The sequence below is a fragment of the Indicator indicator genome, chromosome 21, assembly GCF_027791375.1.
Source record: "Indicator indicator isolate 239-I01 chromosome 21, UM_Iind_1.1, whole genome shotgun sequence".
NCBI lineage: Eukaryota > Metazoa > Chordata > Aves > Piciformes > Indicatoridae > Indicator > Indicator indicator.
This window is the reverse complement of record NC_072030.1, coordinates 14,560,659-14,588,465: the sequence shown is the minus strand read 5'-3', so window position 1 is coordinate 14,588,465 and position 27,807 is coordinate 14,560,659. Positions and strand designations below refer to the sequence as shown.

The following is a 27,807-nucleotide window of genomic DNA, read 5'->3' as shown; positions in this document are numbered from 1 at the left end:
ATTTTTTACTGCTTGACTTTGCAGTAGCCTGTAAGACTGAATGGGGAGAAGCTGACTAAAAGATGTTTGTGTTCAGCAGCTTTGCATTTTCTTGGGTCAAGTGGAAAATAATTGTGCCATCCACATAGCTGTAGTGCTGCTGCTGCTGTTTCTGGTAGGGTATCTTACTGAAGAGATTGTAGATTTTAACTATGACTTCATGGGATGTATTCCAGTGCAGCAGGCAGCTCTTCAAGCCACTGTCAGGCTGCACTTGTGTTTGCTTCGGCAAGGTTTCCAGGACAGCTTCAGACTTCCTAAAATGAGGAGCAGATGCTCTAAATCTAGGAAGTAGAAAATATTCTTCATAATTTTCAGGTGTTGGAGGATGGCAGACTCTTGGAAGGTCAGGTATTGGAGTGGCTGGGGACTGTTTAAATGAAGAAGCAGTGATTTATTCTTGCTGATTCTTCCAGCTCACATTTCAAGCATCAGTACTTCTTAATCTGTGGAGAGGTTTTCTGGAGGTGGGAAAGAGGGATACACTAATTTATTTGAATTTTCTTATCTCTGAAGGACAGCTTAAATATGGAACAAAATTTCCAGAGGTTAGTTACATACTCAATATGTTTGTGGAAATCAACATCTTAGGAAACTCTTATAAAGTGTATGCAGATGGGTCTGACTTTTTCGTAGCAACTGTGTCAGTGATAAGGCAGCTTCTTTTTTCTAAGAGGTTTGTATTGTGTTTAATTGTTATGTCTAGAGAAAACTAAGTTTTATTAAGCCTCTGCTCATACAGCTGTAAAGGGGAAGAAATGGTATAGAAGGAGTGATACTCAGAGTATGAGTTCTAATTTAGCAGACCTTTGATACTTTTAAAATGTTTGCTTGTGTTTTTTAATCCATTTTTGGAGAACTTAGTTTGCACCAAAACTATCTGTAATACAAGTAATTATTACTTTGCCATTTTTATGTTACTACCTTCTCTTAGTTCCTTTTCCCTATCTCTGGTAATTAAGAAGAAGCCTTTGAAGTTAAACTTTTTTTTTTTTTTCCTCCCCCTTTTCAGTATAAGTTCAGAGACCTGACCATAGAAGAACTAAAGAATGTTAACGAGACCTACCCAAATTTCACATTCTCCATGAACACATACAGTAAGAAATTATACAGTTACTTTGAACTAACTTCTGGGATTTGTGCTTGCTATAAATTCAGGCTGTGTATAATAGAATCTAAACAGTGTGAATATCTTTCAGTTGTGTTCCTATCTTTACTTTGACCTGCAGTTAAATTTCTCTTGCCATGTGATTGTTCTTGAAAGCTCTTCCAAGAATCCACACATACAAAAACCTAATCAGCTCACTAAACTTCATTTTATTTTGTCAGTAATTATAGAAGATTGGTGTTATTTTAAATTCTTTATATGTAACAGCATTTTTGCATATCCCATGATTGTATTGAAAGCGTTTTCTTGTCTTTAGCTTAACAAGTGTAATTTCCAAAATCTCTAAGCCCAACTGAAAGTTCCTGCAACACCAGAATTACCCAGGACAAGGAGTTTTCAGACCAATGATATGTTTAGTTGTACCAATGCAATTTTCATTAAGATTCCATTAAGGAATTATCTTACAGGGGGAGGGAGGACCTTTGTAACTGGCCTTGATTCTTTAAGGAGCAGTGAATTGGATTTCTAATAAAGAAATAGTGGTGGATATAGGTAGTTGTGGCTAAGATTGCCATGCCAGATCTCAAAGGATTTTTAAAATCAGATATTTCATTTCAGCCTTCAAGGATGGATCCCAGAAGGATCTCCTGAATTTTAGTGGTACTGTTCCAGTGAAGTATGGTAAGACAAATGAAATATAATTTCCTTCCCAGTAATGAATCTAATTGTTAAATGTATTGGGTTGTGCCACTTAACAATACACTGTGCAGCATCTTAAAAAGAGAACTATAAAGGTTTTTGCATGAACTGGTAAAAGCCACTCCTACTGCATAAACAAGTGCCTTCATGTAGAAATAAGGTGATATTCATTAGGTAAATCAATTAACTATTTGAAAAATCATATAGTTTGAGATAGTGTAGGCAAAATCTTCTGCATGAACTCTATAAGCCCTATGCTTGTATAGGCAGTGTCCAAAAATAGCTAGCAGGTAATTTTAAATTTTTAACTTAAAGCCCTTGATGTCTGAGGTAAAGCTCTTCATACATGCCTCTTTGATTCAGTTGTTGAGTCCTGAAATAAGTATGAAATGGGTAGCTTTAAGAGAGTTATGTGCCTGGAAAAGGGAACCCATTGGCTGATAGAATATCCTGAGAGAGAAAAAAACAACAGAGATCTTTATATTAAGAAAGATACAGTCAGTGGCATTTCAAGTTGATCCAGACTCAGCTGTTTTTATTAACTAGCCTAAGTAACATAAATACTTTCCAGCATGAATCTAGAAAGTGATCTGTCAGGCTTTATTTCTTTGTTATTTTGAAGTATGAATCACATGAACACATGCCTGGCTTTTAGTGCCTCTTCTCAATGCCAAAGTTAGTAACAGCTTTTATCTTGTGTTGGAACAGGTAATTCCTATAACATACCAGTTCGTCTGTGGATTCTGGATTCTCATCCCTTTGCTCCTCCCATTTGCTTCTTGAAGCCAACTGCAAACATGGGCATTTCAGTGGGAAAGCACATTGATGCTCAAGGCAGGATTTATTTGCCCTACCTGCAAAACTGGAGCCATGTAAGAGGTGGATTGGCTGGCAGGGGAGGGAAGTCTTTGGCAATAAGGCGTAGTATCATATCCATGGAGAGGAGTGGGTAGAGTTCAGGGCTTTTCATTTTCTGCATTTTCTTGTTACAATCATTATGCAGAGGGAAGCAGGATGTTACGTCTCATGAAATTACAGCTTTGTAAAAGAAGTTGTAAGCAATTGTAAGGAGAATTATTCTAAACTGAAGAAAACAAGGACTGGCTTTGTTACAAAGCAGCATAAGCCTCGTGAGGCTTTTGTTGCTGTGAATAATGGAGTATCCCTCAAAGAAGTTCAGTGGAAGTTTCTACCTGTTGAATATGTCTCTTTCAGCAGAACTCTGAAACATTGCCATAGAGATGCAAAAGCCACTGCTGTTGCTGAATGGTCTTGTGCACTGTACTAAATAACTTACATAAATATGACTGCCAGACCAGTAAAAATTATGTAATGAAGAGATATATTTTTACATTTTTGATATAGGACATTCCCATGGGAACTTCTACTAATGTCACTGTGGTTTACCCAAAGGAGGACTGAATTGCCAAAACTCTGGACAGTTAAGCTTGTCTGACTGAATTATCTTCTCTTGAGCTATGATTTGTCCCATTTTTAATATTGGATGTGGCTATATCAAAGGCTTCCATATATTCATTGCTGCCTTCAAAAACTATCTGTGCTCATAATTTTAACTTTATAATTCCATTTTGTTAAATTCCTTTTAATCTATACTACTGTTTGGAAAGTATCTTCTCAAAAAGTGATGTTTTTCTCTCTCTTCTTTAAGGGGGTCTATATTTATAGCTTAATTAAACTTTGTATAGCCACGGTTCTTTACAAACTACTGCAGCTTACAGCTGATACCACTACATGAAACAGAAAGTCAACTGTTGGGGTGTTTTCTGTCTTGCTGTATTTCAGCCTAAATCAACTATCATTGGATTAATCAAGGAAATGATTGCAAAATTTGAGGAAGAGCTCCCTTTGTATTCACTGTCATCTTCTGATGCAGCCAGGCAATCAGAACTTCTCTCCTACATTGCAAAGATTACTGAAGGTGTGGATGTTTTCATATATCTGTTTGTAATGTTCTCATATGTTTTATTTATTTTTATTACTTGATATCATAAAGATGCCTACACAGTTTTAATATGTGGTGCTTGCACATCCACAGTGTTTGGTGGTTTTTCTGTAATTAAAAGTGCCTCTTTTTGAACAGAGAGCTCATATTCTCTGAGTAAGCAGCTAATTTTGGACGTTCCCATTTAAGCCCACTGAAAAGTGCTGTAGGCTTGCTATTACTCATTTGTTGGAAACAACTGCAGCAAAGCTCAGTGTGAGATCTTGTGGAAAGGAAATGTGATTTCATTACAAGCAAGTTAATTTTACCCAGTCACAATCAGATGTTCTCTCAGATCTCACTTATTCACACTCTCACATCTACAGTCGCAAGCCTAAGACCCATCTGACCACAGTCACTGGTGTGCAACATTGAAGACAGGAGTGCTAGCTGCTGAGTCTGTACCATGTCTCTTGGGTTCTTGCTCTGTGGGGACAAGCTAATTTTGGCCTTGTCTTTTATACCCTTCAGGAGTGAAAGTTATCTGGCATTTTTGCCTCATTACTTTATCTCACCTGTTGTGAGTCTTGAGCACAATTTCTGAATTTGACAGTTCTTATGTTTAATCTAACCTGAGTATTTTATGGCTGTGCTCCTCTTTTGCATCTTGACACGTTTTCTTCAGGTCAGTCTTCTTCCTTCACTGTTGAAATCATGGATGGTGATTTGATGGTTGGACTCAACCTTAGAGGTCTTTTCCAACCAAAACAATTCTATGACTTGATGATCTGTGGCAAGTGGTGCAAACCTTTTCTTTTAACCTTTTCCTGATACTCCTTCTGGTAATTGCATACGCACACGCTCGTGAGCACACACATGTGCACACAATTCACATTACTAGGCAATCAATGTTTCTGTTAAAAATCTCTGTGTTACACTTGGAATGAGAATCATTTTGTTACCAATACCATTGGCTAAACAACCTCAGATTGTTGCATTTTATTCCAAATCCATTTTTCATGTCTCATCATTTTTCATGTCTCTTCAGAGTATGAAATCTTTTACAACTGTCATGGCCATGTTATATATTCATATCTGTAACAGTAGCAAAAGGAGTATTGGTTGTATGGTCTTGGTGTCTAGCTTCTTGCTGTTGTTATTTTCTTGCTGTTGTTATTTCTACTTGGTGAAAAATGTTCCTCTCCAGAGAGGAGTGTTTGTGTTTTACACCTTGCAAGTTGTGATGAATTGTCAGTGGTTCAGCTTGACCTCTGTTTTGAAGAGGTTTAAGCAATTTGGTTGAACTCTGGCACAACCATGATCCTTAATCAAGCAGCAATACTTGTATTGATACAGTGTAGACCAGCATGTAACTTTGTGGTTTTGTTTTTAACTGCAGGAGAGACTGACATGAAATCAAAGAGTAAGTTTGGTGGAGGCAAAACTGAAGGGTGTTTTAACAAGATTACTGTTGTTGGGGCTGGAGATCTTGGCATTGCCTGTGTGCTGGCAGTTGCAGCGAAGGTACATCATTATTACTAAAAGCAATAGACTCCATTCACAGAGGCTTTCAGTCTAGTTCTTAGCACCTCATGTGTAGAAATAACTCATCAGTTTTAATAGCCACGTCACTGCTTATCTCATTTGCCTCTTCAGTTCACGTGTGGCCACGTGGAAGTGTTAGTTTCTGTCCTGTTTTCTCAGTCAGCTTTTTAAATGCAAAGAGTATTGAATATTGAAATCATGTATTTTGAAACCCCTTAGTTAAAGGATTCTTGCCTGAGTGGTAGCCTCTTCCAATTGGGATCTCCTGGTCCCCTGTAAAAGGACAGTCTATAGATGGTCTGTGCTTTATTATGGCTATATATGCTCTGAGACAACAGTAACATCAACATTTATGACTTCCCAGAGGTGGTGTTGTGAGCTTTTTGGGTTTGTAATGTGTTACTTCCTCATTAAACTCACTAAACTAAATTATTTTTCTTGTGATTTGTCAGTAATTTTGTTTCATGCACAGTACAGCAAACACTGGAATTGGAGCAATACTGGTTTTTATTACTCACCCCACAAGAACAAGTTTGGGGTTTTACTGTTGATCTGCATTGTTTTTATTCATACAGGGTGCTGCAGACAAGGTGGTTCTTTTGGATCTTTCTGAAGGTGCAGCAAAAGGAGGGACCATGGACTTGGAGATTTTTGCTCTGCCAAATGTAGAGATCAGCAAAGGTATTAGATGTTGTTTCTGGAACAGGGGCAAGTTCTGTCCTGCATGTGCTCATTCTGATGAGAGTGGGACACCTGAGGAGATACAGAAGCTCTTGCATATAGGACATTGTTTTTAAAATGCTGTTGTCTTTTTATAGCTCCTTGCTTTCTGTCATCTTTTCAGAGTAAAATTGGAAAGGTTCAGCAACTCTTGCATTGCTTTTAATTCAGCCTTTTTTTCATTTTGTTTATAGAGGTAGAAGTGTATGAGTGTACTGCCAGGTTTAGAGGGTAGTGCTGAAACTGGACTCACACAGAAATACAGAAGGTGAAAGTGCATAGCTTGCAGCCTAAGGCTTCAGTTATTTAGCTACAAATGCTAACCAAGTTACACTGAGTGTTAATGCTTTTTATGGTCTTCTACATGCCTTTGAGCTATAAGAACAAAATTATAGAAGCCTCAGATAAAGGAGTAAAAATCTTTCCTCTTCTTTAAAAATGGGAATAAAAACGTTTTTTTCTCTCTAGCCATGAAATCTTGGCAAAGTTTATCTGCTAACCCCATCTGGATATTTTCTGCTTTCTGCTCTTGAGCCCTTGCAGTCTGCCTTCTATGTTTGCTATCTATGAAATGGGACAGTATTTGGTGGGAGATCTGTGGTGCTATGGAAGTGTCCCAGATTCCACACTGGGAGATACAGGGGTTGGAGAATCCCGCATTAAGCTGGATACTATAGTTTTGTGTTTAGGACAGCTCTTTGTTTTCCATCCAAAACACAATGAATAACATAAATATTTAAATTATGTTTTCTTTTATTTCCAGATTTTTCTGCTTCAGCTGATTCAAAAGTTGTGGTACTCACAGTTAATTCTCTGGGTAATGCTCAGACTTACCTTGATGCCATACAGAGCAATGTGGATTTGTTCAGAGGAATTATCCCTACAGTATCCCATTATAGTCAGAACTGTGTTCTCCTTGTTGCTTCTCACCCAGGTATGGTAGTCTGTGGCCTAATATTCTGTGCCCCAGCTGACTTTCTCTTTGGCCTGTTTGAAAATACATTAATGCCAAATGCACCCAGTCAAAAATTCTTGCTACTCTGAAAGATGTTTTCCTTTTCAGCTTTGAGCAGGACACTGTCTTTGAGGGTTTTTTCTTTACTGTTACCAAGATAAAAGAAAATAGTATACTTTGTTTTGTATGAAGGTATGTATTCCTGTGTGTTTCTGTATCTAGTTTCAACCTGGCTGCATCTCCAAGATTAGTATTCATTGGCTGTTGTCTTGTCAGTTGTGTCATGTATACATTTTTCCTGTTCAGTAGAGATAGATACATGTGTGCTGTGCCTCTCATGATCAGATTTCTTAACACGGAATACAGTCTTGATAGTAAATACTGCAGCAATATTTTGGTTTTGGGTCAGTGGTATTGTGAACCTAAGACAAAACAAAAACATTACTTAAAAGCAAAAGAAGTAAGTGCTAGCCTCTCTGTCCTGGAAATACACTGAAGACAACCCTTTCTTGTTTTTCAAGTAGTGCTTGCCTGCCCTATCATTTAGGGCTGTGGAGAGGGAGAAGAGACTGCTTGCAAATAAAAAGAAATTAAACATTGGCTGAATTAAATTTAGGAGCATGTGAGACTTTTGGTGTGGTGACTCATTTTGAAATTTCACTTGACTTCTCTTAAAACTTTATGTGGGCTGTGAATTTTCTTCACCTCCTCCCCACCTGATTTGGTGTTTTAGGTTGAAATAAACCACTGATATGTTCTTACATGCTTAAAACTTTTTTTTTAAAGTGAACAAGTTGGTCCTGGGGTTTTTGTGATTGCGAGTCATAGGTTTGCAATTGTGCTGAATTTTGAGTGGTCCTTCATTGTCAATGCCTTTTTCTTTCACATGTAGTTGAAGTAATGACATATGTGTCATGGAAGCTGAGTGCATTTCCCAAAAGCAGAGTGATTGGAGTAGGTACCAACCTGGATACAGAGAGATTTCAGTATATACTGGCAAACCTTTTGAAATCACAGGTCCCAGCAAAAGATGCTTGGATTATTGGTGAACAAGGGGAAGACAAAGGTAAAGTCACACTTTATTATGACTGTGAGCATATAATATCCTGGAAGTGCTTAAGTAATTGAGTTATGAGAGGATAATTAAGAAAAGTAATGGACATAGGGCATAGCAGGGCACTAAATTCTCATAATAATGGTTCTAAATAATACAATTTTTGTCTGTTCCCAAGACTGAAGAACTGGAATGGTAGCAAAAGTATTTGATGTTTGTCACAGTAAAAAATAAAAAACCAACAAACAAACAAACAAAAAAAAACAACAAACCAAAACAACCCCAAAACCCAGAAAATTCAACTGCTTTTTATTTGGTACAAGAACATAGGTTAGAGGTGCTAGAGGAGGAAGGAAATGTGGTATAATATATAGTAGGTTACTGCTGTAGTAAGAATTACTACATGTTACTTTTTTTTTTAAGCAAGTGTTCTGGCCAGGTGCTACTATTGTGTTATTTTAGCATGTTAGGGAACCCGAAAAAGCCATAACTACATTTGGGTGGTTGTGGGGGAAGAAAGATTGGAAAACTTGAGTTTTTAATTATTGTTTATTTGGGGTTTTGGTTTTCTAATTCTTCTTACCTTATCTGGTGCTTATTGTAGTCACTGTTTAGATGTGCATTTAAATGTTGGTTGTTTCTTTTTAGTGCCATCGTGGACCAGTTGTAATTCAGCTGCAAATCAGACAGAAGCAGTGGCTGCTCGTAACTCATGGGAAACAGTGGCTAACAGGTGATGTCATTGCAGTCTGTATTGTCTTCGTGTTTACACACTTCATGATTGCAGAGGTTTTTTTTTCCTTCAGCTGTCTATGAAGAGGACAAAGTTTGCTCTAAAATGTTCACACACTGAGTTTACAGGAAATTGTAGGTCTGGCTGTCATTCCCCTTGATACATGTAATAGGCCCACTGTTTTTTATGAAGTTTGAAATAATAATGTTGTGCCTGTGATGATCTAAGGGTAAGACAAGCTTTGTAGAATATACACTGAAATATTACAGGTGCCAGTTTGTGTGTTTTAAAACAAAAAAAAAAAGTAGACAAGCTTTCCAGCACACTTATCTCAGAGCTCGAGTGGAAGTTTACTTCAAAGCAAGGCACATGTTTTGATCAATTTACCTGATTTAGCCTCATATCAGTTACACCTCTTGACAGAAAAGAGAATTGTTACTAGTGTGGGTAAAACACACATAAACTCTCTAAAGCAGAGTTTTTTCCAAAACAGAACTGTATTTTTCCAGTACACTTTTTTACCTCATATATGGTTCACTTAACTTGTCTTTTGGGTTTTACCTGTAAATTAAAATAGAAATAATAAAAATCTAAACTTCATGTTTTTCTCCTTTTCCTGGTTTATATAGAGCTATGGAAGTTCTAAAGGGAAAAGGTCAGAGGTCTTGGTCTGTTGGGCTCTCTGTTGCTGATTTGACTGACAGTATACTGAAAGATAAAAGAAAGGTTCATTCTGTATCCACTCTGGCAAAGGTAAATGTGTTATTAATAGCTTTTGGTTGGCACTGTGATTATATTATTCTGGGTATGACCATTAATTTTGGCAGCACAAACAGCTCATTTAAAGCAACTGTTCTAAGAAGCACTACTTCTGTTACATTCTTCCAACAACAGCTTTCAAGCTAGTCCAAAAATGAGCAAAAATACATTTTTATGTTAATCTGAAGCCAATATTAAAAGTGGATTATGCTCCCAAGAGTATTAAAGTCCAGAGGGAAAATACATTCACGGTTTCTGACCAGCTCCCCTGGAGCAGCTGGATTTAGCAAATGAAGAGCACTTTGTGTGTCACCATTTCCAAGTGCTTAGTACCGAACAGAGGTTTTGCCAGGGGATAAAAACATTCAGGTATTTTGGATGAAAATTTAAAATGCATTTTCTGCCAACATTTTATCTGACCAGCTATGAAGTAGCTGCTTCTTTACTTCTTTACAGCAAGGAGAAGATTCTGAAGCTGAATTTAACTTAGAATTGTAGAATGAATATTGTTTAAAGTTTATATTAAGAGGCTTCATTAAAGCATCAAGTCATCTCATATGAGGAAGAAAGTCATGTAGAAACATTTACTTCTCCTGGCTTTTGACAGGCTTCAGAAGGGAGATTTCCATGTCCCAGTGCAGGGAACCTGAGCCAGCTGCTTATGTCTATGAAATAGACACAAACCTCACTTCATCATTATGTTTTCAAGTAAAGTTTTGAATTGTTTGTGAACCAAATGCAGAGTGACAAGTCTCTTAAACTGCAGAGTAACTACAGAATCTAAAATTAACCAAAAAATAACCAAATTAACCCAAAATTAATCAAATAACCAAATAAACCAAATAACCAAATTAACCCTAAAAATAACCAAAATCTACAGGGTGTATTTGAATTCTAGGGCTACAAGTTTAATGAAGTCTCTGACAGAATGAATATGAGATCAGTACTCAAGAAATATTCCCCAGATAGCTCTCTTTGACTGCATTTAAAATTTTCTTTTGTTCACTCCTAAAAGAACAAATGATACTGTACTATCAAGTGTCCTTGCTTGTTCTACCTAAGAAACTGTTTTGTAGTATGAACTTTGCTTACATGCTAGAGGTTTAGTGTATCTGTTTTGGGAAACTCCTCTAAGTGTGGCATGGTTCAATATTTTTATTTCTCTGTACTGTAATATTTTACAGTTTCTATACAGTAATCCATTGCACAGGATCTAAACCAAATGGATTTTGACCTATACAAAGCATGCCCCATGACGGATCATAGAATCAGTCAGGGTTGGAAGGGACCACAAGGATCATCTAGTTCCAACCCCCCTGCCATGTACAGGGATACCTCACACTAGATCAGGCTGGCCAGAGCCTCATCCAGCCTGGCCTTAAACACCTCCAGGGATGGGACCTCAACCACCTCCCTGGACAACCCATTCCAGGCTCTCACCACTCTCATGGTGAAGAACTTCTTCCTCATGTCCAGCCTGAATCTCCCCACTTCCAGCTTCATTCCATTCCCCCTAGTCCTATCACTACCTGATATCCTAAAAAGTCCTAAACATCCTTGCTTAATTCATATAATCAAGTTATGTTGTGTAGTTCTATGCTTCGGAGCAGAAATAAGTAACTGTGACAATCATCTTTGCATTTTGTTTCAGGGATGTTGCAGTATAAACAGTGAAGTATTCTTAAGTCTACCCTGTGTTCTTGGAGCCAATGGAGTGATTGAAATGGTCAAACTAGAAGATGATTCACTAGTGCAGGAAAAACTGCAGAGCAGTGCAGGATCAATCCATGACCTCCAGCAGCAACTGAAACTGTGAGCAAGCACTACCTCAGCCACGGGGTCTGCTCACTGCAGTCGTGGATCTGCTAGGCAGAAAGGCTTGCTTGGTACACGTGGATTTACACATAAAGCAAGAAGGTGTTTTACTTCCCTTCTAAAAGGTGCTTTCTCCATTTGGGTTTAAATTATTTGATGCTGCACTGCACAGTAATTTCTTGTTTGAGAGATGCACTTTTGGTAGCCAAAATGAGCAGGGTAACGTGCAAGAATGTTTTACTTAAATCCAGGTGACTTTTGCCTGTAGTTGGTTGTTACTACTTGTAGCCTGGTCCTTGGGGTTTTGTTAGCTCTTTGCAGCTCATTAAGGGACAGTCTAGGAGAGCAAATTATCCAGCTCTGCAGAAGCTCCAGCTGAACTGTTTTTTACCTGCTGCATTAGAGGCTTGTCCAGAATATGGTCACACTCAGCTCCTCAGGGCATGGGGGATGCAATTCTATAGCTTGATCTTTCATGCTTATCATAGGTGCTCTTATGTCAATGGACTGTTGCTTATTACTAAGTGCAAAAAAGCTAAAAGCAGGACATTAGCAGTATCCAGACCTGAGACTTTCTGGTCATGATTGTTTGCTGTTATTCTGTAAGGACGTTCAGAGTGCTCAAGCATCTGCAGTAGTCAGTACACACATGCTACTCTCTTACCCTGTGCAGTGCTGGAACAGATGCTCTTCCTGAAAGGGAGGAGATGGGGTGGGCCTCAAATAAAGAGTGAAATCTCACAGTGACCTCATGCAGAAATACCTGTGAGTTCAGGCCTTGATCCAAAGCCAAATTGTGTTCATTGAGCTGTACATCAGCCTGAGGAGAACACAGCTACTCGAGAAAGCAACCTATAACCCTCCTTGCAGCAGGCCAAGGTGGAAAAGCAATGGCAAAGGAGATGTTTTTAAGATAAAGACCTTTGGGAGAGTTATAACTTCTTGATTCACTATGCTTGTAAAAGACTGTATTCATCCTGGTTATATCTCAGCATCATGATGTAGGCAGAGATGTGGGCTCTGCTCCTGCTGTGTGAGCTTAGAAATGTCATTCCATGGTTGTTTTGAGGTGTAACTGGGTAAATACTGATGGAGCTTCCTAAGCAAAAGTAGGATCTGTTGGAGCAGATACACTCCTTTGTGCCTTCCAGTTGTATCTCTCAGAGCCAAACTAACAAGGAATTCTGAGTTTATATTATCTCAGAATTAAAATAAAATAGAAAGGAAGAAAAACTTCAGTAATTCAGATTTATACTGTTTTCCTTCTTTGTGGTCAGTGATAGGACAAAATCAGTGATGGCTGCAGGTGACCAACTTTGCTGCTATACCAAAAAAAACAACCACCATCATGACTGGGCTTTGGGATTTGAATTTTTTCTCTTACTCTGTAACAAACAGAATGGAATTATGGTTTTACTTTGTTTTTCAAGGTCCTGTGTTTGATCTGTTGAGCATATTCTGAAGTGACTAGTCAAGGTATTTTTCATTGTAAGGGTTATTTTTAATGCATAGTTTTAACCATAAAAAGCTGCAAAATCTTTGAGGGATGTTTTTTAGCTTGTTGATGCTGTAAAGTGACTAAATGTGGCTTATTGCTCCTATTTGTATTCTTTGAAAAACAACTAAAAGACTGAGCTCGTTCACTGTGGTGGGAGACGGCACTTTACATTCTCACGGGAAATTAACTCCCAGCAATACTTTTTAACAATAAACTGCACTGCAAAGAGATTTTTAGACGTTCCTTGAAGTACTTTGGATGCACGAAGTATTGCAGGGGCGCGGCGTCGCTGAGGGCAGGGCGGGGAGCGGCTGCCAGCCGGGAGCGGTGGAGGTGCTGGCAGAACACTGGGTTCCGCCGGGCGGTACAGGGTCCAGCAGCTCCGTCCTGTTCGCAGGCTGCGCTCAGCTCTCCGCACACGGCCCAGGCGCGGCCGACCCGCTGCCTGCCTCTCGCCCGTCCTCTGACGGAAGTGCTGTCACGGCCGGGCGGAAGCGGCCGTCGCTGCCGGAAGCGGGCACGCAGCCGCTTCCTGTTTTTATGTAGGGGCGGGGAGAAGCGGCCGGGCCAGGCTGGTGTGTGGCAGCGGCACCGGGAGTGGAGGAGGGGCCGGCTGCCATGGCGGTCTCCGAGAGCCAGCTCAAGAAGATGCTCACCAAGGTAGCGGCGCGATCGGGGACATCGAGAACTCCTTCTTCTCCCCGCTGGCCTGGCTTGGGTGGCTGCGGGCCGCCTCTGTCTTGCCTGGCGCATCGGGCGGGCCGCCCTCGCTGGCAGACGCTGGGCCGAGGCGGTGGCAGTCTCAGCTGGGTGGGGAGCAGCTGAGTCCTGTCCTCGGCGTGGGGCCGAGGCGCCTGGCATGGGCCAGGGACGGAGCGCGGCCCTGTGCCTCCTTCAGCCGTGGCGCTGGTCCCCGGGAGCGGTGGGCTCCCTTTCTCTCCTCACGGACGGTCATGGACACTCGCCGGCCTGCGGCTTTCTACGGGACCGGCAGCTTACGGAGAGCTCAAGGGGTTAGGGATGACGGCCAGGCAAAGCAGTGGTAGAAAGTCTGTGTCAGGTCACCTGCAGACTTGAGGTGCAGAATTGAGTTAGTTTGTAAAGGGAAGTGTGATTTGTAAAGGGCTGTATAGTGCATCAGAACCTAAAATACGTCACTCTGTACCGCTACGAAAGTTTAGTTGTGGGTTGGGATATTGCCAGTGAAAGCTGAATAGAAACCATTCGCTTAGCTGAGGGGGTCGTGCGTCGAGGTGATCAGAGCTGCGGTGTGGATTGTTGGGTTGTATAGCGTCACTTGAATTTAAATGAAGGTGGAGGGCGGGTTCAACTTCATTGACTAGGATGAGGGTGGGATTTTCATGACCCTTCTTTAAGAGAACAAGAAAATCTCTTTAAAGGTAAATCCTTAATCACTGAATCATACAGAGCCGGCACCTTGAAACGAAAACCCCTGAGGCTGAATACTTAAGGGGAGTTACAGCTTTGGGGGGAGTTTTTTTAATAACATGATCATTGTATTTGCGCAATTATAAAATTAAGTGTTATAGGCAAGGATCTGATCAAAACTGAAGAAATCTTACTAAACGGTCTTTAACCTGCATGAAATCCTAAGAAAATTGTTTTAGCAGCTTGAAAATGAGGGCTGACGTACTGATTGTGTGTGTATATATATGTCTCCTTTTTCCCCACACTGTCCTGTTTTATACTGTTGTCTGCCTTTGTGTAGGCAAGCTCAAATTATGTAGGAAGTGTACTTAATAGCTGATGAGTATGAAATTGCCTTTTCACTACAGTGGTTTTTTTTCTTTCAAAAAATAGTTGCACTTTCTGTTCTACAAAGGGAAGCTTTCTGATACTTCCCATGTTGAATAGTTCAGTATGTGAAATAGTAAAAGTTAAGCCCTAGTTTGAATGAACATAGGCACTTAACTTATATACCTGCTGACTGATCTTGAAAAGCTTCATCTCTCTGTGATCTGTTCCTTGATGTGTAAAATGAGGAGGATGCATGTGCCATCTGAGAATGGAGGAGAAAACAGTTTAGAAACTAAGAATTCAGTTGAATCAGCTTTACCTTTGTAGAGATCACTAAGATCTTGTCTTTTCTTAACAGATTTTAAAACTTCTTGGAAATACAGAGCTACTTGCTGTATGAATACAGGAAAAGATTTCCCTTTCATATTCTAGTATTCCTGAGAGTGAAAAAGAGGAGTGAGCACAAGAGAGTACACTCCATGCTTTAAACAATAAAACAATTTAGAAAAGCCATCATTCTCACTAGGAGAAACTGCTTTGTACTTCACTTTCATACACAGAACTTTGATGTTGTGTGCTTAACTGGATCTGAATACTGGAATTAATAGCTGATGTAGCACTTCATTTTGCTTGTAGCAGTAGCTGGAACCTTAAAAGCTTACATCTATTAAGTAATTATTCATCACTAGGCGTAAAAACTAATTGCAGCAATACTCCTTTTCTTAGTTTCAAGAGATGTATGATTTTTTTTTTTTTAAATTTTCAGGTGCGCCTAATTTTTAAAAGCACCCTGAATAATCAAATCTGGATTTTAGCAGCCCTATAAACCACTGTATACCAGGCTTCCAGTATGTCTGCTGGACAGGCCAGCATTGTTTTATTTATTCCTTGACTAAACTGACTTGAGATTCTTGTGCCAAAAGTGCAGTTAAATCCTGACTCTGAATGCATGTGCCTGTTAAGAGCTTCTGTTGTAGAATCCAGTTCTGTTTTTAATAGTGGTTATACCAATCTCCTTGAGCCTGTAGCCTGCACCATAAGGTATATTCCTACAAAATGGCCCCCTTTTTTCAGAGCAGCTGGTGCCATGCTCTCATTTGTACTGTAGTAACACATTTGGTGGTGTGGGTATGTGCTGCCAGTCTGTGTCTGGCCTAATCAAAGCTTCTCAGACCTCTGTCTCCCTGTTCTAGCAGTGCCTGCTATGTTTCTCGCTTCTGTGAGATGTTGTGGAAGAAGGGAGGAGTGTACTCAAAAGCTAGCAAAGCTGTCTCCTCTGTTGTGTCCTCCTGCATGCTCTCAGTCCTGCACCCACTTTCCAGAAGGGGCTGAGAGGTTTTGCTGCAACCCCTCATCACAACAGCATCCTCGGGCTGCCCTGGCCCTCTCCCTGATTAACCTCTACACTGCTGCCTCCCTGCACATGCATCCCTGCTGCAGAGGTTGTTTGCTTTCTCACAGAGCAGTGTTTTGCAGACTGGCTTTATGGCTTTACCTTGGTCGTTTCAGGAAGATAAGTCACAGCATCCCCCGAAGCACAAGTGCCTTTTTTTTTTTTTTTTTTTTTTTAGACTAAGGTGGTGTTTTGAGAAGTGGCATCATGTATTCACCTCTGCTCATTAAATGAGAGTTACCATGCCCAGGAGTAGCATCCATGTCAATCTCTGTAGAGAACAGGAAGAAGAGTTAGTTTCTAAACTTCACAACTCATGAGTGTTTGTTGTAGTAAAGGTGACCTTTAGCTGTGGCACCACACTTTGGATAATGTCTGAATTAATTTGTTCAGATGATGTTAACATCTGTGTGCTTTGGGCGTCAGACACATTTCATTGTGTTGGGCCCTTTGTCTTCCTGCCATGGTTGAACAAAAGGATGCTCCCTATGTTCCCTAAGACATCTGAAGTTTGTAAATGGTTTTTACGTTTTACTACAAGAAAAGTATTGCAAAGGGCCTACGTTGTTAGCTTTTCTTTTTAATGGTAGTTACCAGGAGGAATGGCCACAAGGTTAAAGAGCTTCACCATATGGTGAACCAGCTCAGTGTTGCCCAGGAACATCTCTTTTGTTGCCTGTGGATTATAGTTCTGAGACTTAAATTCTGTAGTACTGTATCTGTAGCTTACAGATCTGTGCTATGAGTTACTCCCTGCTCCTGGCAAAGGGAAGGGGATGAAACCAGTATTATCACTGATAATATTCTACCTTGAAATGTCTGCTTTTGGTTGCTTAATTACATGAAAACACTCATCAGTGTTTGTCAAATACTGTGATACTTTGGAAAGTGCTGTGAAAGATGTCAGTGAGGTTCAGATCCTAGATAGCTGTGTTATCAGGCACGTTCAGAATGTCACTGATGCTTGTTTGAAGATGTGAGGTTTTAAAGTCCACTATTGGTTATGGTAGAACATGAATGAAAATGCAATAGCTTTCCCCAGATCACTTGATGCAGGAACCCTAAAAGCATCTTAACACCTTACTAAAGTTTTGTAAGTTTTATATAGGCAGTGTTCAGTTAAGTAATATGGAGAAATAAATTCTTATTCCAAAATAACAGTGGAGAAGGCAGCTCATATCTCAGTGTAAGCTCTCATAAATGGAATCTGTTGGATAAAATAAAATTAAATTACACTGAAAATTTAGTGTCTAAAGTAACTGTTTCTCTTTTCTTTTCCAGTACAAGTATAGAGACCTAACTGTACAGGAGACAACCAGTGTTATCACTCAGTACAAGGACCTCAAACCTGTCATGGATTCATATGGTTAGTCTGGGCATGAGAAAATCTGTGAACTGAATTGCTGATAGTTTAGATATATTTAGTAGTTTTTGTGGGGCAAAAGGTGAATAAAAGTAGAAAACAGTTTGAGCTTCTCTTCTTGCTCTTCTACATCAATACTTCCTTAGAAACACAGTTGTGTTCTAAAAGAACCTTTCTGTATTTATTGAGTGATGTGCTGAAAAGTATTGTGCTTTTTACAGCTTAAGTTTTAGTTCATTGCTCAGTGAGGTCATATAAGTTGGTGTGCTGAGACTGCTGGTATCTTACAGATTCAGCAAAGGTTTTTTGTTGTAGAGTTCTCTTTGGAAAGAACTGTAAATCATTGAACAAATCATTTACAGTAATTGTGGCAGTCTTTATGAAGGAAAGAGTCAGATATGTATAAAATTGGAATGAGGGGATTCATAATGTAGATTAATGATGACAGTCACTGTTAGATGTTTTAAATACTCTGAATATATTTGAGTGCATTAAACAAAGATGATACCTAGGGTCAGCTCCAGGTCCTGAGGGCATGGTTTCACAAGACACAGTGAGCCAGCATAACTGCTCAGGTCATCCTCCTGACCATCTCTTTCAACCTGTGGGATTCATCTGTGAGCTAATTTATCTTACTACTGCATGATCAGTCTTCTGCTTTCTAGGTCTGGATTGAGAAGTATTAAGAAAGGACACAAACGGGTAAAAAAAAAAATAGTTTTGACTTGAATAGCTGCAGGTCAGCAGCTGTCACAGAAATAAAAATTGATGCAGTGACTGGAGAATCAAAATACAGCAAAAGGACTGTGACTGGAGTAGTGTGTACATAATGATAGGGATCAAATCCCAGATAGCTCTGAGCTGCAACAGGAAGCCCATTTGTGTGTTACCTAACTCTTACTAAGCTGCTGGGGGAAGGCTGAGCATAGAACCACTTGCAGATAATTGATGTTATTTGGAGCAGTGAAAGGAGCAACAAGGAAATGGTTACATTGCTGCTGAGATGGTTTTCAGGTTTATATCAATAATGAAACACACACCCCCATTTAAGTCCCAGCATGTTCTACCTGCCTTTACAAAACAAAAGGAATTGGACGTGATAAGCTACCTTTGAAGCATGGCAAGAAACTTTTAGGTGAAGTTAGGAAAATGAAAGCTTTGTTAGCAGAATTTACTTTATTCAGCTGAAGATATAATTTATTGGATTGAAAGTATGAGAAAACTGAATGAGAAAACAGCAACTCAGTAAACTGAGGTTGCAGTTCCTGTGCAGTTAGTGAACTGAGGTTGAGATATGGCACTTCTTCCTTTTCAGTCTGGTACTGTGTGGTTAAACTACCTTTACTGATGATGTCATAAATGCCTGTGGCCCAGTAATTTTCAGTATTCTCACTGACCTATTTGTTTGAAGCAAACATAAGGAATTCTTTGTAATCCAGAAATGACAGTTGTGGTTTAAATAAGTTTGAGTTCAGCCTACCTTTGCAGCCGTGTGTGTGATGTGCAGTTTCTGTGATTCCAGCATGGTTTACTTTGTCCCTGAATGAGGAAGCAGTTTTATTTGCGGCAAAGGTGGTTTAGCAATAATTAGTCCTTCATTTCTCAGAAATACCTTTTCCATAAGCAGTTACCTGACTGTAGACAGTCATTTGCTAGTCCATAACTGTACTAGAGCAGAACCTCTCAAACTGAGTTTGTCTCTGTCACTTCTGAAAACTTACACTAATACATAGGTGGGGAGTAACCTGAGCAGAGATGCTTGTGGCAGATGTTTGCTTTAACAATACTGTTTGTTCCCTTCCAGTGTTTAATGATGGCTCATCTAGGGAGTTGATGAGCCTCAGTGGAACCATTCCTGTGCCTTACAGAGGTATGCAGTTACTGTTATCACCACCACCATTATTGTCCCAAATTTTTAGATTTGTCCTATCTCAACTTCACTGCTTCTGTGATCACTGTTTTCCTGAAGTCCTGTACTTGTCAAAAGTATGATGTTTCAAAGAAATTCTTTGCTATTTTGCTGCTGGATTAAAGTTTAATACTGAGTTTTGCTGCTTCGGTGCTGTACAGCTCTGCACAATGGTAATCATGGATCCAAGTTAAATTCTTCTGAGGAATGTTGAGTTCATCGCCATATTCTGAGTACTTTAGGTGTTATTAGTAGATTTTGGCTTCAGCTTCTGACTCTATGCAGTTGAATTTTTTTGGTTTAGGAGTTTTTCACAAATCTGGATACAAGAGGACAGTGGAATAACTCTTAAAATCTTTGCAAATATTTTTTCTAGGTAACACATACAACATCCCAATCTGCTTGTGGCTGCTGGACACCTACCCTTTCAACCCCCCAATCTGTTTTGTGAAACCCACGAGCTCTATGACAATAAAAACTGGGAAGCATGTTGATGCAAATGGAAAGATATATCTTCCTTATCTGCATGAGTGGAAATATGTAAGTATAGGGAACTTGAAATTCCTGGATTGCTGAAGCTTTATGATGTATGAAATTTAAATGTCTGAAAACTCAATGACCTGTTCTTTTTTTCCTGTTGGAAAGTGGATTTAAGTATTTTAAACATTACTGTAATCCATCATTGCACAGTCACCTTCAGTCACTTATTGCCCTACATTTGATACAGATCCATGTGTTGCCCAATTTATTCTGAGTGGAAATGCTGCTGCAGCTGTATTTTGCTCCACTATTTTGAACACCAGCTGGCTGCCTTTGGTATGTGTAAAGAAATCCAGAAAGGAAGTTAAATATACACATTTGTTGATTTGTTAAATATACACATTTGTTGATTTGTTTGCTTATTTAAACCTCAGAAATAAAAGGATGGCTTTTGAGAGCTGATGGAATGGCAACATTTTGTTATTACAGTCTGTTAAACTGTTCTGTAGCAGTTCTCTTTGTCTTTGCTTACCCTCACAGCCCCAGTCAGACTTGCTGGAATTGATCCAGGTCATGATTGTTGTGTTTGCTGAGGAGCCTCCAGTCTTTTCTCGGCCCACTGCTTCATCAGGCTACTCACCATACCAGGCTACCGGTCCACCAACTAGTAAGTGGTCATGGCTACTAATTTCTACAGTTACTCCTAATAATATCCTGAAGTGATTGTTACTCCATGTAGTTTGTCAACAAATGATGCATTCTGCTCTAGAATGACTTCCTGTATGCTGGCTCATGAATTCACCTGTGCTGTACTTCATCTTTGCAAACTCTTGTTAGAAGAATGTGGGGTTTTGGGGTTTTGGCTTCTGGGAGGGAGGGAAAAAAATTGCATTTATATTTCAAAACAAAACAAAGCACACAAACAGCTCTCCCCAGGTCCTTCAAAACAACCAGAGATATCCTGAAAAAAAAAAAAAAGATTATTCAGATAACTGTATATATAGTTATTTATTTATTTTCTTCTCAAAACTTCTGAAGTATTTTATTTATTTAGCCTTCTGGAGGCATCTTTTTTGAAAGACTGGAATGGGGGGGGGGGGGAAGGGAAGTGAGAAACAGAAAATCCTAGGAATTCAATGCTGGTTTTTATTGAAATACAGCTTTTATCAGGTCATAGTGTTCCATCTGAGAAGATGGAGTACTGTTCATTAGTTAAAAATGGTTTCTGCTGGAAATTATGAGGTCTTGGTTTCTTAACACATGAGAAACAGGATAGGAAACATAAATGGGACCATTAGGGATAGCTGGCTGAAGGTAAATGTTTGGGACTTTTTAGCTTGTCCAGCTCTAGCCTACCTGTAAGAGGAGTAGGTGATTCTGCTTTTCTGATGTTCCAAGAACAGTGGGTGTCAGTACAAGCATAGTTTTAATAGAGACCATGGCCTGTATTGTATATTTTGAAAAGCATCTTAACTGCAGCTTACTATGTATGTGATCTTAAAATATACAAAACTTCTGGAAAGTAAAACCAGGCAAAATCATTATTTTATTTAGGTTCCTATGTGCCAGGCATTCCAGGTGGAATACCAGCCTATCCAGCAGGAAGCACTCCTAACCCAAGGTAAGAACCCCTCTGAACCATCCTTGTTTATAGAAGACAGTTTCATTGAACAGTATCCACTCTTAGTCATGTTTTCTTATGGTAGATTTGTTGTGTAATTGCTGTGTTAGCAGGGGTTTTGAAAGTGAGGACTGAATTCTTGTGAACAGCCAAAGAGAATTAGAGAAAGGTTTAGCTTAGTGTTGCTTGCTTCACACACAATATACTTGGGGGATTAACATGTTTTGCAAATTGTTGCCCATCTCCCAGATGTTACTTTCCTTCACTCATAGATTTGGGTTTATAAGGTTTATATCTTTACATGGTATAGAAAGAAAAGTACCCTGACAATTAAGGGGGGTTTATTACTGTTGTTTGGGGTATTTAGTATCAAAGCCTGTATTTAGCAACTCAGAACAGTGAATTGCTGGATTAATACAAACCTTGACTCCAGCATAAGTATGGACTTAATTCAGAACACCTGAAGAGAATTTAAAGGGCACAAAATGATTTTCAAAGCTTTTTATTAATATAAACCAAGACTTGTTCTTTAAGTATATCACATAATGGTTGAGGATAAAGCTTTTCCAGAAGACTTGTAGTTCTGTTTTAGCAAACAGTGAGATACTGATTGCTGCCTCCTAGTGGGTACCTACATTTTTTCACATCATAATAAATACATTTTATTATGAATATACTTATGTCTTGATTTTGTTGGGAGCATATAAGGAGTTGCTGTAATATAGAACATTTTTAATTAAATAATCATCATCCTCCTCCAAATTTTAAACTCCTGTAAGCATTAGGAAGACAGAATGATACGTTTTAGGAAGGGCACAGATACAAACTAGAACATGGAAGGTTCCACCTCAACATGAGGAAAATATTCTTTACAGTGAGGGTGATGGAGCACTGGAACAGGCTGGCCAGAGAGGCTGTGGAGTCTCCTCTGGAGATTTTCAAGACCCATGTGGACACATTCCTGTGTGACCTGCCCTAGATGATCCTGCTTTGGCAAGGAGGTTGGACTCGATGATCTTCAGAGGTCCCTTCCAACCCCTACCATTCTATGATTCTAAGTGACAAATGAGGTTTTGATAAATTCTTAGAGCATTTTTTTTTCTTCCTAAATATCTTTATTTAAAGTGCTCCTAATGTTTGTATAAAAGTAACTAGCACAAGAACTTCTTTATAAAACCATTCCTGAATGAACAAAGTTTTTAAGAAGTACTAAATCTGCAGATATCTAGAGAGGTACTGATTGTATTTCTTTTATCTTTTGCATGTTTTTCTCGACCATTTTGTTTGCTTATAGCCATAGTGAATACTTAGCTGCATGCAGATGCTTGTAAGTCATAGCAAATGTATTTTAGAGAGGTATTATAGACTGTCCTGTTATCTTGTCTCACGGTTGTTCCAGGCAACAAATTAACAGTTTGCTATCCTTCAGAGCAGGGCTAAGAATTTCTGAAGGAATTTCACCTTGCAGCCCTATTTTGCACATTTTTAGGCTTACCTAAAGCAGTTCAGCAGTCATCCTGTTAACTGTTCTTATATTCTCAAAGTTAATATACATGGATGGTACAAATAGTTACATAACATTGGTGTATCTTTCCTTGTCAAAGCAGCTACCCAAACTATCCTTATCCGGGTGGTGTTCCATTTCCAGCAACAACCAGTGTTCAGTACTACCCTTCTCAGCCCCCTGTGACTACTGTTGGTGAGTAGCAAAGTAGCCTAAGTTTTTAATAATACCTGTTTTTTCAAACAGTCCTGCAGGCTTTTTCTGTTCAATCATCTGCCATGAATCACCTTTCTGATGCAGCTACTAGTTTGATGATTCTGTAAGGTCACTTCTGAAACCAGACTCTGCCTAGTAAAGGTTAAGGGTTTTAGTGCTCTGTGTATTTAATCACTATGTGCCATAGAATCTTCCCCAAGCTGGGCTAATTATAGAAGTGGCAGAAAATGCTAAGGGTTCATGCTGTGTAAGAAGATACAGAAAATCTGTCTGAGCTGTGTTAGAATGATCCTTTATATGTTTATATGTGCCATCCTATCTGTTGGCATGTCTGTGTGAACTTGCATTGTTAGGTGTACTGTGATTTCATTTTATTTTTCTCAGTCCTACTTTACTATTAAAATGATCCTTGCATAAAACCTCCCAGAGTGAGGGTTATTGGGGTGGGAGAAATGCAGAACTGTTGGCTGATTCTGGCTTAGAATAATGAGTAGAGAATAATGAATTTTGTGAAGTAAGTAATAACTGAAATCATGACAACGCTATTCTTGAAGTGAAATCAGACCTTTTTTGCTTTGATTTGAAACATTTATATTTACAATTGTCTGCCTTAAACAGGAACTCCTAACCAGTGAATAAACTCCTTGTCTCTTGTCTCTTCACTGCTTCTGAAAATTATTATGGGAAACAATTTTACCATCTTGTATTGCTAAAGTACGCTTTTGTGTCAGGCTGGCTTTATACTGAAGCCAGTGCAGGTGAGACTTAATTTTCTGCTTGTGAATTTTCTTGTGCAGGGCCCAGCAGAGATGGAACTATCAGTGAGGATACCATTCGAGCATCCCTGATCTCAGCAGTGAGTGATAAACTGAGATGGAGGATGAAAGAAGAAATGGATCGTGCCCAAGCTGAGCTCAACGCCTTGAAACGGACAGAAGAGGACCTGAAGAAAGGACACCAGAAACTGGAAGAGATGGTGACTCGCTTGGATCAAGAAGTGGTAAGCTGAGATGAAACACTGCTCTGTGTCTGAATATTCCTAGTGGTGAACAAAAGCATGCAATTAATTCTTAAGCATAATGGGAATGCTAAAGCTTCCAGTGTATTGCTTTTTGAATATATATATATTCTCTTTCCCGGTTCAGGTGCATGTGTTCAGACACAGCAGTGACCATAAAATGCATTGTCCTGCATGTGACTTACAGATGTCATTGCTAGTGGTGGAGGAACAGTATTCCACTGTGGTCCCATCCTCCCTATGAAAAATGTCAGTGGTGACCTTAGAAGTAAACATCTTCATTGCTTTTAGGCTGAAGTTGACAAGAACATTGAACTTCTCAAGAAGAAGGATGAGGAGCTCAGTTCTGCCTTAGAGAAAATGGAAAACCAGTCAGAAAATAATGACATAGATGAAGTTATTATTCCTACAGCACCACTTTACAAGCAGATCCTGAACTTATACGCAGAGGAAAATGCAATTGAAGATACCATCTTCTATCTTGGAGAAGCACTGAGACGTGGAGTGATAGATCTAGATGTCTTTTTGAAGGTAGGTTTCTTGGGATATTAAAAACATCATTGTGCATATATCATTTAAAAAAATCATTGTGCATTTTAAATGTGTTCAGAGACTTTGAACTCTTTTGTTCATCTTTGTTAATGTTAGTGATCAATTCACTGAAGAGGATCCTGTAAGGATGTGAATAGTTAGGATGAATGTAAGTTTCAAAAAAGGAATTTCAGAATTAAGATAAAAGACCAATTTGAAAAGCATTATAGAGACAAAGTCATTTATCATTAGCTTCCCATTGGGCTTGCATGCTGATTCAGGGGAGACTAACTGGAAGGGTGTTTGGAATATTCCATACAGCCTGTGGAAGCCTCTGCTGAGGCAGCCACTGGAGTGTTAGAATCATAAGGGGGTACCAGGGAAAGCCAGGTGGTTTTGGGTCTCTAGCAGAGACCTTAGATAATTTGTTCCCTTTCTTCACTATCCTTAATGCTGAAAGTTTTCATGTCTGATCTAATAACCTTCCATTTGGACTTCTGTGCATGGTGATGGCACATGAAATAAAACCCAAAAAGTTATTTTGAAAAGATTACAAACTCTCTTGTTTTTTTAACGTGGCATAAAGGTACTCATTTGTATGTCAGAGTAACATTGTCACTGTGTAGAAGTGTTAATAGTCTGTACTAGGGCCACTGGGTAACAAGGGTTACCAGTCTTTCCTTTTTCTAACAGTTGAGCTTTTGCCCAAGTTACCACCCAAGCTTTGCTTTAAACATCCAGTGTACAGCACACTACAGAGAAACTTTTTGCTTCCTTCTTGCATAGCCTGCTAGTTCTGTTTATCTACTGTTACAAGCATCGTTCTATGCCTCGTGGGAAGTACATTAGTCCGACTTCACCTTGCAGTACATGTTCCTACTTTTCTCTTTGAGAATATGTGCAGAGTTAATTAAAACCACCAAAAAAAAAAACCCCAAACCACCATAGTGATTGCATCTGCAAGTCATTTTAAGTCAGGAAATTAGCATTTAGCAGCCTAACGTGTTCAGTGTTTCCAGAAAACTTAACATCCTGTTTGGGCCATGGAATGTGTTATGCTTTGGAAATTTGGTTTGCAGTGTCATTACAATGATATCAAACCTTTGCCAATAGCCAGCTCTCCTTATTCTTTCTTCCTGCAGCATGTACGTCTTCTGTCCCGTAAGCAGTTCCAGCTGAGGGCATTGATGCAGAAAGCCAGGAAGACTGCTGGACTCAGTGATCTCTACTAAATTCTCAGACTTCAGTGGGGAAGTTTAGATTTCCTTGTGAAGCAGCCATTCTCTTGATATTTCTCTTAATCAGTAGGTGCCCAGAATAAGTTATTACATCATTCAAGTGTAAGATATTTTGAATCAATAATATATTTTCTTTTTGGTAAAGACTAGCTTTTATTAATGCACTTTCTAACTCCTGTAATCTTTGTGCTGGTGGACTTATGCTGAATAAAACTTGTTGCATATTTTCTTCCTCTACAGCCCTGTGTTACATTGTGCTTTCTTTACAAGCAGGCCTGGCTTATGCAGTGTCAGCTTAACCATACCTGTTTGCACAATCGGCCAGGCAGCAAACACTTCACACCAGAATGCCACAGGAAGGATGGGTCCTGGCTCTGTTAGCTGGAACAGAGCTGTAGTGACATGGGCCTGGTGGTTAAACACTCTGCTGTCTGCAAAAGAGGGTGTGTTGTACAGAGCATCTCCCAGCATGGAGTGCTGCAGGGATTCTTGGTGCTGGTCCTGTTATCTCTCAGCAGCATGCTGCTATCTGCCTCCATTCACTTTTACAGGCTGCCTCAGCAAAGCTAGCTTGAAAACTGAAGTAATCAGCTGGGCTCAAAAATCAGCACTTCTTCTACAGCTTTTCCCGTTACCATTGGATCTGGAGAGGTTGGAATTCATATTAAAAAGTTGGATGAGACTTGCAAGTCCTCTGAATCCTTTGGAAAACTTAGCAAATTACTTCGTACCATCAAACGTGATTACTCAGTCACTATTGCTGTGTGCTCTTTCCAGGTGCTATTTTGGTCTCATGGATGTAAGAGAAAGCAGCAGAGTAGCTGCAGCTTTTCCTTTGTTACTGATGTTTCTTGAGAAGCACTTTAAGCTTCCTCTAAAATGCTTTATTTTGCAAAGTTATCACCAGCTGCAGTCCACACTAAATATCTACCCTGCTCTTAAATCAGGGGCTGTGTTTCCATTCTGAAGCTGCATGCTATGTCCTAATGCTAGAAAGCCAAGAATGAGGCTTTTCCCTCTTCATCATAATGAGGTGTAGTGTTTCAAAGTATTAATGACACAATTAATTCTTCCTTATCACAGAATGTTAGGGGTTGGAAAGGACCTCAAAAGATCTAGTCCAAGCTCCCTGCCTGGCTTTGAGGAGTAAGTGTTGTCATCATTTCTATGCACAGCTGTTATTCCAAGAAAAATGCTTTTTTGTGCTCAGTCCCAAGCTGGCTTTTTACAGATGCCAAGTAGTTCATATGGACAGATTTCTTCCTTGGTGAGTTTGTGTACAGGTAAAGAAGATGCTTCCTTTGTTGCACTGTTTCTCCACTCCCCTAACACAGGCACTTGAGCCTGTTTCTTTGCATTAAGACAGGAATGAAGTTTAAGTTCTGAGTATTTAAATTCCTACTTGGAGACTCTTCTGAAGTTCACTACCTAAACAGCAGGAGCCTGTAACAGATTATTACACAAGTGAGCTTTGAGTAAGTGAAGAAATAGAATTGTTTGCTTTAGGTGCAAGTGGAGCTGCATTTTGGTTACAAAGCCTTATAAAGAAAAACAAGGAGACAAAAATAACAGTTTGTGGTTTATTTGGTGGTGGTACTACAGTTCAACAGTCACTGTTTTGTTGCATACAGAAACTTTAACATTTTTTTAGACATGCTCAGGAGACACTTGCCACTAGGCTGATACAGTACACAAAAATAAGGTTCTCTAAAAAAAATATACACAAAAATTCCCAAGCAGTGTTAGGAAAATAACATTTTGGACCTACCAACAGTGAAATATTTAAGCTATTCAGCTGGCAGAGAAAGTTGGGTCAATTGGCTTGACAATCCTTTAACTGCAAGAAATAGTCTTTGGTTTCACATTGTGTGATAGTTAACTGTTCTGAACCAACATAGACAAGATGAGG

The 27,807-nt window shown here is 39.4% G+C and overlaps 2 protein-coding genes across 3 annotated transcripts; both read left to right on the top strand.

Annotated features, from left to right (window-relative positions):
- Nucleotides 1-1,080: 1,080 nt before the first annotated feature.
- UEVLD (UEV and lactate/malate dehyrogenase domains) lies at nucleotides 1,081-12,384 on the top strand. Its single transcript, XM_054390301.1, has 11 exons — nucleotides 1,081-1,136; nucleotides 1,766-1,828; nucleotides 2,555-2,718; nucleotides 3,650-3,785; nucleotides 5,188-5,312; nucleotides 5,909-6,014; nucleotides 6,817-6,987; nucleotides 7,901-8,074; nucleotides 8,711-8,795; nucleotides 9,425-9,548; nucleotides 11,206-12,384. Exons 1-11 carry the CDS (start codon nucleotides 1,124-1,126, stop codon nucleotides 11,368-11,370), a joined length of 1,326 nt encoding a protein of 441 aa, XP_054246276.1. The 5' UTR covers nucleotides 1,081-1,123; the 3' UTR covers nucleotides 11,371-12,384.
- A 1,059-nt stretch (nucleotides 12,385-13,443) lies between these two features.
- TSG101 (tumor susceptibility 101) lies at nucleotides 13,444-26,124 on the top strand. 2 transcript variants are annotated; one of them, XM_054390506.1, is made up of 10 exons: nucleotides 13,444-13,527; nucleotides 17,300-17,384; nucleotides 19,186-19,251; nucleotides 19,667-19,830; nucleotides 20,311-20,437; nucleotides 21,325-21,391; nucleotides 22,999-23,090; nucleotides 23,909-24,111; nucleotides 24,421-24,660; nucleotides 25,803-26,124. In XM_054390506.1, the coding sequence occupies exons 1-10, from the start codon at nucleotides 13,486-13,488 to the stop codon at nucleotides 25,890-25,892; spliced, it is 1,176 nt and encodes a 391-aa protein (XP_054246481.1). In that variant the 5' UTR covers nucleotides 13,444-13,485; the 3' UTR covers nucleotides 25,893-26,124. The 2 variants fall into 2 exon arrangements, with proteins under 2 accessions (XP_054246481.1, XP_054246480.1); XM_054390505.1 differs by having other exon boundaries at nucleotides 22,996-23,090.
- The last annotated feature ends 1,683 nt before the right edge of the window (nucleotides 26,125-27,807 follow it).